Source organism: Rattus norvegicus, chromosome 7 (assembly GCF_021556685.1).
Source record: "Rattus norvegicus strain SHRSP/BbbUtx chromosome 7, alternate assembly SHRSP_T2T, whole genome shotgun sequence".
Lineage (NCBI taxonomy): Eukaryota > Metazoa > Chordata > Mammalia > Rodentia > Muridae > Rattus > Rattus norvegicus.
Window position 1 is genome coordinate 80,632,749 of NC_141540.1, and position 12,324 is coordinate 80,645,072.

Sequence of the window (12,324 nt, forward strand, 5' to 3'; positions counted from 1 at the left end):
TGTAATAGAATAACAGCTTACAGTAAGCTAATATAATAAATATAACACTGACTTTTCTCATCTGACCATTGGGCTTTCCGTTCTAATTTTATATATTCCAAATTTATATATCTTTAGGCCACATCAAAAGAAATAATAGCAAACATTTGGAGTACAACTTTAAATCTTTTCTGTTTTGTGTGTGTTTTCCTGTGTGCAAAGTCCACCTTGGGTGTCAATCTTTGGGAACCATCCACCTTTTATTGAGACCCGGAGATTTCCACTAAGGCTAGGCTGGCCGGCTGACAAATCCCAGGAATCCCCATGTCTCTACTAGCACTGGGATTAACATGTATCCACTACTGTGTCTAACTGTGTGTGGGTACTCAGACTTGGGTGCATTTACCAACTAAGTTGCTGCCCCCATCCCCCAGTCCCTGGGCCGCAGGTTTGTTGCAGAAATCTTAACTACAGCTTGTCCTGATACTGACCTCCGCTCAAACATCCTTAGAGAATAGAGCTTGCAAGTGCAGCCCAGAGCAATGACAAGCAGCAGGCCACAGACCAGGCTCCCGATGACGGCTGCTGTTATGACTCGGGTGGGCACAATGACCGGGCAGCTCTCCTCATCGCTGCCGTCCCCACAGTCATCCTGGGAGTCACACACCCAGCTTTCGAACACACAGCGGTTGTTCTTGCAGTGGAAATTCCCTGGCTGGCAAAAGAAGCAGTTTTTTTCATCAGAGCCGTTTGGACAATGATTTTGGTAGTTGCAGCGATCAGAACGAGGGTAGCAGACACCATTCCGAGAACATGGGAATTCTTCCTTTTGGCACATGGTACAGTTGATCTCATCCCTTCCGTTTGGGCAATGCCAGTAGCCATCACAGCGCTGCTGCTCTGTGTAACACCCCCAGTTACCCCCACAGGGTATTTCCCACGGCAAACAGAAGCCGTCGACTTGGTAAGTAGCATTGAAGCCTCTGGCAGCGTTCACTTTGTCAGCACAAAAATGCACTCTTATCTGTCCGGAGGAAGAAACGACTGTCAGGGGAGCGTGAGAATCAAAAGCAGTTAGCACTCGCAAAAGCTTGCGAGGATTCTCCTCCAGTCCGTCATATATTTTGACATAATCACCATATCCGGTACCATCGAGTTTAAAGTCAGTAAACCGTAAGATGACTTTCCGATGATCGCCAGTGTCTATCAGCCAGGTGCAGTTACTTCCAGGAGGGTAAAAGTCGGGGTAGTTGGGAGAACTAAAAGTTCCATAGAAGTATTTTAACCACTGCCCGCATGTCGGCATATCACAGTCGATCTCATCTCCCAGGTCCAGGCAGTCAATGTTGCCATCACACTTCAAGGACTCAGGGAGGCAAGTGTAAACTTTGGTGAAGCGGGACAGACACTGGAACTGGTTGTAGGCGCAGGGCTGGAATGCGGTCGTTGTTGGGGGGTGAGCGTCTTGGACACAGACCTCCTCGTCAGAGCTATCTCCACACTCGTCCATGCTGTTGCACTTCCAGGCTTCGGGAATGCACTTCCCATTGCCACAGCGGAACTGGTCACAGGCACAGTGTGGCTCCTCCGATTTCCCTGGGAGAAATGTGGGGAAGGAAAGAAGAACAAAAATAAAGCCCATCCACACTTCAAAAGACAGTGCACACCTTTAAAACAACGATGATTTAGCTCACGTGATACGGCTTCTAAAAACCTTGTTAAAAGTATGTTACATTCTAGTGGGAGATTAGCGCTGGCATTGCACACTCAACAGTTCCATTTATTAAATGTCTGTTTCTTTCCCACAAAGTTCCTTGCCCTTTAACAGAGGGACCAGTCCTATTTTGTAGTTATTTCACTGTAGAACATTTGGTGAAGTGATTTAAGATGTATGAGCTGAACGCACACATCTAAAGAATGTAACTCTACAAACATAATTAGAGCACAGGAGATGCTTAAAGAAGAAACTCATCCAAGGAACTGCTTTTCACGTATTTTTCACATTCTCCTATAGTTTTTGTCTCTGTCCACATACACAGCAGAGATTTACTGTGTACACTGTGGTGGGTTTTACAACTTAGATCTGCTTTTGATAAACTGTCGTCTTTAAACTGCTTACAGTTCATGCAACCATGATTAAAGACTTCCACATGAGCATGACTTCATGTTTGGAAATGGTTTAAGAAAAGCAAAAATTCAAAAGCTTGTGACTATAAACTGTGCTGGAGGGGTGGTTAAGTCTTTTGTTTAAGGTATAGTAAAAACAGTGATTCACACACCAACAACTACGTTCTGATGTCATGTTTGAGATATGGGCAGATGCTTAACTGGAGAAAAGCATACTTTCAAGGTAAATGTATCTAAGATGGTTTAAAAAACAGACCTTAGTTCATGACATTAATAGTTTTATTACAGTTATACAAAACATCAAGCAGGAATCACAAAGCTGAAGGCATCTCACTCTAGCTTCTACTCTTGACTCTCAGCTGCCTGAGGCTACCCATGCTTAGACGGACACTGTTCAGCAAATCAACTACAAAATGGCTGGGTAGCTTAACACCACCAACTGTGGTGCCGCATCGTCTTTTCAAAAACACACCTGAAAAATACGCCAACCTGAAGCCTTTCCTGGACACACTGTCATCTGAGTGGAACCGGATCCAAACGTGGTCTTGTGAAGAGATATACGGAGGCGGAATTGTGGACCCACAAGCTCTGTAACTTTCAATATTCTTGTATGTTTCTATTGTCAGCCAGTCCAAAGTGCATCTCCTGGACCCCTGGATATCAAAATCCTGAAAACTGTAACAAGGGAAAGTAGGAAGAGACTTTAAAGTAGTTGACAAGAAGCCCCACAAAGACGTGATGTGACTGAAGACAAACTCCAAGGCCTGCTGCTTCTGCCCCAGCAGCAACCACACAGAGCAACATACATGTGCGTCTGCACTCCTCATGCTTGCCCAGCCCTGCACTTCCAGAATAGCCTCTCTCTTCGTAAGGCAAGACCAGACTCTAAAACCAAGCTGAACACCAGCTGACAGCGCATGGTCCTTTTGTTTACATATTTAAGAAAATATATTTCCAATCCAGATTGCCCTACATTCTTCATGCTTGCGCCAGAAATCAAGCATGGAGGAGTAAGCTAGAGACTCATCTTTCTCTTCCATCAGACTCCGTAACCCACTTCCTACAGCAGTTTCAGGTAACATTTTTTGGACAGCAAATGAGAACAATGGGGGTGAGGGAGAGGAGGAGGGCAAACAAAAGAGTAACATTTGTGAGAGAAGCCCCTGAGTTTGAGGATGCTCTTTCGTATAAATCACTTTACAGTTGAACATTATGATGTAGTTCCTAAAATACGGCACAAGTAAATGACAGAAAGTCAAACAGGAACATGAAAGCAGCCATGGCTTGTAGAAATGAGAAATTCAGTTTTGCTTTCAACATCTGGAAATGGCTCGCTGACAGAGGAAAATCTGACTTGATCTCTGGCTCTGATGTACGTCAGGTGATAAGGAAGTTAACTGGAAGGGTTATGTATGTCAAACTGTCTCTCTTCCAACACTCTGAGCAACTCCAACCCAGGCTGCTTTTCTCTGGCGTTCCAGCATCACGTACGGTGCCTTTAGAGATCTCTACACACGAGATGTCAGATTTCACACTACATTTAAGTTTTTAACAGTCTAAAAATACTACTTACATGAAAAAGTTATTAGAACTGTGATCTGTCTTAGTCAACATGCCAATAAGCATATATTAGTATATTATAAATATTCAAGCATTTCCAGTAGCTATAATGCAATTATATTTTGTAATTATTCATTTTTATAAATTAAGAAACATTCTGATAATTAGTTTATATGTCTTACTAAACAAGTACTGAGAGGACAAAAAGATTAAAAAGAACCCCTGATGTCATAAACACTGCAATGTTTGAACAAGCTTTTGTTAACGCTGATTCTGTTTGTTTTATCTTAGCATCACTTCCTTTATCCAGCCTGGAGCTCAGGCAGGAGCTTACGCTAGGAAGTTCCTTTGTCTGGATTCCCTCCTTCCTCCTTCTCTCCTCTGTGTTCCTTCTCTAGGTTTCTACTTTACAACTTGTCTTGTATGGTGCCTACACAACTGTACATCCTGCCATGGCGTCAGCACGTTGTAAACTCAATCATATTTGCTAGGAGGCATTTTTTTTTCTTCACATGCTTTCTTAAGCAAACACCCAGACTCTGACTCAGTATTCTATGAGTATGGGCTGAGGAAGAAGCATGAAGTGGTTCGTCTCCAGCTCTAGAGTTTACGCAGGGAGCTCTCACTTGTGTACTCTAAGGTCTTCCACCCTACTTCACTTTTGACTGCTTAAACACATGTTTCTTAAGGAGGCTGAGGCAGGAAGATCATGAACTCAAGGTCACTGGCTACATATTCAGGTGAGGTCCTTAGAATTTTAATCAAAGACTAGCATATGTCTATATTCCTGTATATTTCATGTTATTAAGGATTTTAATTTTATCTTAAATTTAAAGGTGAATGTTCATTTTATCTTTGTTTAAATAGTTATTTTAAAGCATCTACCTGGAAGCAATCTACTTTTGGTTTTACTTGTTAAGAAGTAAACTGATATAATATTTCCTGTCTTGAGCTCATTTGAACATCTGAATGGGTTACAAACGATCATGCATAGGACTCTTCGAACACCTTAAATCCATGTTTCGATAACTGCACATGAAATACTTGTCTCTATGTATATCCATTTGCTATTGTCACAATAAAGACTTTGTCGCTAACGTCACCATTTATCTACATAAATCTAAATTCATTAACTCCTTCCCAAGTCTGGAAAAAACTTTGCCCTGCATCACAACAGCAGCCTTTATTTTCAGTGTATTTTGCTTTGTGAAATCTCCAAGATGCAATACACATTAAATCCTCACGGCATTATTCCACAGTATTCTGGGCTGCGAGAATCTCCAAGTTTACAAGAGTGGGCGGGTAAGCTACATCTTTAAAAAGATTTATCTTTTTATAGTGTGTGTGTGTGTGTTCGCGCACGTGTGTAGGTGTTTCGTCTAGATATATTTACGTATACACATGTATAGTGCCCGAGGCTAGGATGGTGTCACAGCCCCTAGAACAGACGGTACAGACAGCTGTGATTCTCCATGGGAGCGAGTGCTGGGAGAGAACAGAGCTCTGCTCTTCTGTAAGGTCAGTTAGTGCTCTGAGCCGCTGAGCTACAGTTTTAACTTTTAGGTTCAGATACAAATTTCTAGTTTTACAGCAACAGCCCCATATTTGGTAAAAATATTATTTTGTCAGCATGTTCATGCTTAGTCATATTACAAATTACAGACAGCAGCCAAGCGGTTAGACGCCAGCTCTGTGGTGTTTCTGTAGACATGCATGCTGTCAATCAGGAGACAATCCCATTTGTCCCCTCTTCAGTTCCAGAAACTAAGAGAAAATAAATACCTTACAGTTGTGGCTTACAGCTGCACAGAAGAGAGGTGGGAAGAGGAACGGCTAGTTCTCAAAGGACTGGTTCTCTTATTACGTGAAAATACACAAAAGGTAAACCAAGTTACATACTTTATTTTGAAAATGTAGAAGGGACTCGAGGCAACGCCCCACAGAGCATTGTAAATGTAAGGCTTAGGTTCGAGCACTAAACAAAGTGCCTCCCCCTTCACTGCCAGTGTGCTCTCTGCTTAGGCACACGGTTTCCCTAACAGCCTTGACAGAGTAACTGTCAGAAAGCATCAGCGGGTTACTAAACAACCACTCTAATCTCATTCTCGCTGTATTTTTCTATATAAAGTTATGCATTTTAGAATTTAAGCTTTTTATACAACATCTGTATTACAGTCTGAGCTAATGGTGAGTTTCCATAGAAATGCCATGTATGGGGCTGGAGAAGTGGCCCATGGGTTGCCGAGCATGTGTGTGTGCACACATTCCTCTGGGTGTATGTACACAGACATGCACGGGTGGCCAGAGGTCCCCCAGACTCAACTCACCAATGTCTTCTGAGTCTCTAACTGGACTGAAATTTGCCAAATGGAAGGTTTGGCTGCTCAAACTCCAGTTTTCATGCTTCTGTGACACTTGTGTGATGGGACAGCCTCCTCAGTCTTCTCATTCTTTTTTCATTTTCTTTTTTCTTTCCTTTTATTGAATATTTTCTTTATTTACATTTCGAATGTTATCCCCTTTCCCAGTTTCCCCTCTGGAACCCCTCCATCCCATCCTCCCACCCCCCTGACGCCATGAGGGTGCTCCCCCATCCACCCACCCACTCCCTCCTGCCTCACCACCCTGACATTCCCCTACACGGGGGCACCAAGTCTTCACAGGACCAAGGGCCTCTCCTCCCATTGAAGCCCAACAAGGCTCATCTTCAACTACATATGCAGCTGGAGCCATGGGTCCCCCCATGTGTACTCTTTGGTTGGTGGTTTAGTCCCTGGGAGCTCTGGGGTTCTGGTTGGTTGATATTGTTGTTCTTCCTATGAGGTTGCAAACCCCCTCAGTTACCTCAGTCCTTTCTCTAATTCCTCCATTGGGGACCCGATTCTAAGTCCGATGGTTGGCTCTGTGCATCTGCCTCTGTATTTGTCGTCAGGCTCTGGCAGAGCCTCTCAGGAGACAGCTACATCAGGTTCCTGTCAGCATGCACTTCTTGGCATCCCCAATAGTGACTAGGTTTGGTGACTGCATGTGGGATGGATTCCCATGTGTGGCAGTTTCTGGATGGCCTTTCCTTCAGTCTCTGCTCCACATTTTGTCTCCGTATTTTCTCCTGTGAGTATTTTGTTTCCCCTTCTAAGAAGGACTGAAACATCCACCCTTCTGTCTTTCTCCTTCTTGAGCTTCATGTGGTCTGTGGATTGTATCTTGGACATTCGAAGCTTTTGGGCTAATAGCCACTTATCAATGAGTGCATACCATGTGTGTTTTTCTGTGATTGTGTTACCTCACTCAGGATATTTTCCAGTTCCATCCATTTGCTTATGAATTTCATGAAGTCATTGTTTTTGATAGCTGAGTAGTACTCCACTGTGTAGATGTACCACATTTTTTGAATCCATTCCTCTGTTGAAGGGCATCTGGGTTCTTTCTAGCTTTTGGCTATTATAAATAAGGCTGCTGTGAACATAGTGGAGCACGTGACTTTTTTATATGTTGGGGCATCTTGTGGGTATATGCCCAAGAGAGGTATAGCTGGATCCTCAGGTAGTGCAATGTCCAATTTTCTGGGAAATTACCAGACTGTTTTTCAGAGTGGTTGGACCAGATTGCAATCCCACCAAAAATGGAGAAGTGTTCCTCTTTCTCCACATCCTCGACAGCATCTGCTGTCACCTGAGTTTTTGATCTTTGTTATTCTGACTTGTATGAGGTTTGGCATCTCAGGGTTGTTTTGATTTGCATTTCTCTGATGACTAAGGATGTTGAAAATTTCTTTAAGTGCTTTGCAACCATTTGATATTCCACAGTTGAGAATTCTTTCTTTAGTACTGTACCTCATATTTAATAGGGTTATTTGATTCTCTGAGTCTAACTTCTTGAGTTCTTTGGATATTTTGGATATTAGCTCTTTATCAGCTGTGTAGGATTGGTAAAGATCTTTTCCCAATCTGTTGGTTGCTCTTTTGTCCTAACCACAGTGTCCTTTGCCTTACAGAAGGTTTGCAATTCTATGAGGTCCCATTTATCAATTCTTGATCTTAGAGCATAAGCCATTGGTGTTTTGCTCAGGATATTTTCCCCAGTGCCCATGTGTTCAAGGTTCTTCCCCACTTTTTCTTCTATTAGTTTGAGTGTACCTGGTTTTATGTGGAGGTCCTTGATCCACTTGGACTTAAGCTTTGTACAGGGTGATAAGCATGGATCAATTTGCATTCTCTTCTACATGCTGACCTCCAGTTGAACCAGCACCATTTGTTGAAAATGCTATCTTTTTTTCACTGGACGGTTTTAGCTCCTTTGTCAAAGATTAAGTGACCATAGGTGTGTGGGTTCATTTCTGGGTCTTCAAGTCTATTCCACTGATCTACCTGCCTGTCCCTGTACCATTACCATACAGTTTTTATCACTATTGCTCTGTAATACAGCTTGAAGTCAGGGATGGTGATTCCCCCAGAAGTTCTTTTATTGTTGAGGAGAGTTTTCACTATCCTGGGTTTTTTGTTATTCCAAATGAATTTGCAAATTGCTCTTTCTAACTCTATGAAGAATTGAGTTAGAATTTTGATGGGGATTGCATTGAATCTGTAGATTGCTTTTGGTAGGATGGCCATTTTTACTATATAAATCCTGCCAATTCATGAGCATGGGAGACCTTTCCATCTTCTGAGGTCTTCTTCAATTTCTTTCTTCAGAGACTTGAAGTTCTTGTCATACAGATCTTTTGTTTGCTTGGTTAGAGTCACACCAAGGTATTTTATTTTCTTTGTGGCTATTGAGAGGGTGTCATTTTCCTAATTTCTTTCTCAGCCTGTTTATCCTTTGATTAGAGGAAGGTTTCTGATTTGTTTGAGATAATTTTATATCCAGCCACTTTGCTGAAATTCTTTATCAAGTATAGGAGTTTCTTTGGGTGTTGAGCAGTTGTTGTGCCCTCCTCACCTCTGATCCTGGGAGTATTAGAGCACCTGGGAGTCGGGCTTTGTCTGAGTGTTGTGGGAATGGGTGCTGAGCCAGTGCCCAATATCTGTTCAGGGCACTAGTTCAGACCACAAGAGCAAGAAATCTTTATATGTGGCCAGAAAAATTCTCCGTTGTATGTGGCGTCCAATCTGGAGGGTACTTAGCAAATATCTACAGGTGACAACCACAGTTCTAAGGAAAGATTCTGTAGGTATATGCCTGACTGTTCTTTGAGGGAAGGCTCTGTGAGATTTGCAATGTGTTTCTTTTTACTATGGAAAAGTAGCAGAGGTTGCAAAGCTGTCATTTTGAACGCAGAAGCATTCTGGACTTGAAACCATCGAAGCGGCTAGCTCAAAGATAAATAGGTGTCCCCCCACCCCAAACCTGCCTTCGCAGTGCACACTGGGACTTGTAATTCAGAATTCAGCTCTCTCCGAGTCCACATAAGCACTTCCTCACTGCATAGAGTCTACTTTGCATTCTTAAACAGTGTCATTTTGCTTCTAAATCATAAAAAGAGGGCAGAGGAGAAGGCTCTGTGAACAAGGTCCTTCCTATGCACACAAGACCCTGACTTGGATGCCTAGAACCCATGTTTGGTGGCAGCATATGTTTGAAAGCCTAGTGCTTAGAGGGGTCGGGGGTACGGGCTCATGCCCAGAGCTCACTGGCCACTAGTCTAGCTAAAAGACAGCTCCAGGTTCAGTAAGAGACCCTTCTCAAAAGAAAAGGTGCAGAGGAATAGAGGATCACACGCCAACATCAGCTTCGGCCTCCATGTGCAGACATGGTGAAACCCTGCATGTGCAACACAGCAAGGAAAGACAAACCTCTGAAGACATGCTTAACGCATGGTTAAAGTGCTATGAGCGCACACCCCTGCAGTCATATTTTAACTCCTTTAAGGTAGGGAGTTAACCAATGAGACTAAGGGTATGGAATGGCCTCTGAGTTGAGTGGTGAGTTCGGTTTGTCCACACACTGATAACGACTCCTCTTGATCCTCATTCGCTACTAAGAACATTATAGTTTGTTAAACAGCAGTTGCATATCTAAATGTAGTGATGTCCTCCTACTGTGCTGAAAGAACACTGATTAGATCATTTTTAAATGACAGATAGTATTTATAATTCTAAATAAAAGGATAATAATACGAAAGGTATCAGAGTTACCTTATAGTAATGATCTCCCCTGGGTTTGCCCGTATGAGCCAGCTACAGTTGATCTTGGCGGGGTAGTCTGAAGGCCAGCCTGGGCTCGTGATTATTCCAGTCGGCCCTCGAATTTGTTCTGGAGTCTCACCACAAGCTGGAAGACAGCCACAGCAACCTTAGCTAGTCATGACATCTTACATAAAAACAGCATTTCTCTGAAAAACCAAAACACTTCCGACATCAAGTCACATGCAGTAAGACGTGGTTCAGCAAGCTCAGAAAGCCTCTCTAGTCCATGGCGGCTTTTTCTCTAGAGGAGCCTTCTCCTTATTTGGATATTCTTAGTAACAAGGAGCTGTTCCAATGAGATCACTCAGGCGTCAGAGCTCTTACGTCTAAGCATTAAAGTCGCTCAATGCCCCAATCCATCTTTTCTCAAATTGATCTTTTAAATTTATTTTGTTGTGAGCTACTGAAAGTTTGATATTTATTCAATGAATGTGCTTATATCTTTAGGATCATCAAGTTGTTTTCAGTGAGCTTTAAATAACCTCAGGATGCTGAACTGTAGTTTTTGATACAAAGGAGATGACTGGATGCAGATACAGACAGCAAGAAATCAAAATACCATCCCGCATTTACCCCAGCACAGCATCCGGCATAAGCACGAGGCTGCGACCAGAATGAAAAGCCCCCATAGGCTCACACGCTCCAATACCTGGTCCTGGTTTGTGGCAATATTTGGGTAGGTTTAGGAAGTGAGGAAGTGCTGAAAGAAGTGTGTCACTGAGAGGAACTTTGAGGTTTCAAAAGCTACACGTCATCCCTCGCTCCCGTTTCCCGTTTCTGGAGACAGAGGCGTGAGCCCTCCGCTCTCAGCTGCTGCTCAGCTGTACCTGCTGCTTCCTGGCCACAGCTTCTTGGACCCCGGAATCACAAGCACCCCCAAGCCTCCTCCCTTTTAAAAGTTGTCTGGGTCATGGTGTTTTATCACAGTAAGAAAAAAAAATAACTAAGACAGGGGCCTTGAAAGATCCTAAACTATTAAAAACTAAACTTCTGAAGTGATACTCAAAATTCCAGTCATTAACTACCTGAACACCACCAAAGCAAGCGTTTATGCTTACCTGTGCTCTCACTGATCTAGAATCCTGCTGATAACCTGACAATGTGCTCTTCCCCAGTAAAAATAAAAATGCTTGGCCAGACGGGAGAAAAGGAGAAAGAAACAAAAGAAAGAAAGAAGGAAAGAAAACAAATGAGGAACAGAAAGCTAGCTAAAGGTTTGAGTAGAAACCCCTGTAAACTATTATTTCATACAATTTTAATGAATAACATTGGCTGACTTCTAAAGTAATGGCTGACTAGAAGAAGCTGCAAATTATTAGTGAGAGAGTAGCTGCTAAGGGTACACAAGGATTACTAGAAATCTTGGGACAATTTTCAGAAAATGAAAATATTTATATATCAAAGTAAAAAGACCCGATGAGCACAAGTCATTAGCTAATTAGTATCTGTACTTAAAAGAGCATCGCTGAGGTAGAGTAGGAGTCGGTATGAGCAATGTACTCGGTCCCACATAGCGCCTGAACTCTGACACAGTTTAAGAAATCTGGCGACCAGACCTGAAGGCAGCCAAATACCCTCACTGCAGTTTAGAACAGGCAAACTCTTCCTTTTACGCAGAGGCCGATGCCACTCGACTTAGGCTAAGGGTGATAGGAAATAAACTGCATAGTTTAAGAAATGTCATTGATGATGTTCAAAATAAAGCAAACCAAATTGCTTCTGGTCAACTCTTGGATCTACAGAACAACTCACTATCTGTAGAAAATCCACTATTGGTGTTTTAAAATATGTTCTACTGAGAACATAAGTTCAAGACCAAGAGGGAATTAGGATGTACAGCCAAAGGGGTCAGATGTGAAGCACTTTTAGAACATGGGGAATCATGGCTGAGAATACAGGGCACACACACCATGGCTCTGCCTTCATCTCGCTTCCCAGTCTCAATCACTTATTGATTGATTATGCCTGTCTGTCTGAATTTAATTATTTATTGCTGTCGGTAAGTTTCATTGCTAGTAAATGTCTTGAGCTGGGCATGGTGGAACACTCCTCCAATCCCAGCGCTTGGGAGGCAGAGAAGGAAGATCAGGAGTCAGAGGTCATCCCTGACTACACCAGAGTAAATTTCCTCCTTTACAAGGAAAATGGTCGACTGTAATGAATGATGGTTCAGAAAAGACCCAGTCGCTCCAAGAGTAATTCCATTACATGACCTTAGTGAAAAGGGGCACAACTTTGCTTCAGTTCACTAGTGCAGCCACAGTAACCTCATGAGATGACACTCCAAGGACCTCCTTACCAAAGCAACTAGAACCCTGGATGCAGGAGATTCTGACCTCCGACATTTAAATAAATACTAGACTAACTCTGGAGAAAAATTACAAAGATTATTATTGTATTATTAGTTTTTTTAAACTAGGTTTTAGGAAAAAAACCCAAGTATATATGAAACCAATAGGTGGTGCTCACATAC

At 42.6% G+C, this 12,324-nt stretch overlaps 1 protein-coding gene across 2 annotated transcripts in view; it reads right to left on the bottom strand.

Moving 5' to 3' along the window:
* Lrp12 (LDL receptor related protein 12) overlaps positions 1 to 12,324 on the bottom strand; it is a 71,369-nt gene that overhangs the window by 6,913 nt on the left and 52,132 nt on the right. For both annotated transcript variants that reach the window (NM_001134883.1, XM_087557315.1), the window contains 3 exon segments: positions 471 to 1,575; positions 2,579 to 2,781; positions 9,801 to 9,936. In NM_001134883.1, the coding sequence (NP_001128355.1) occupies positions 471 to 1,575; positions 2,579 to 2,781; positions 9,801 to 9,936 (1,444 nt within the window).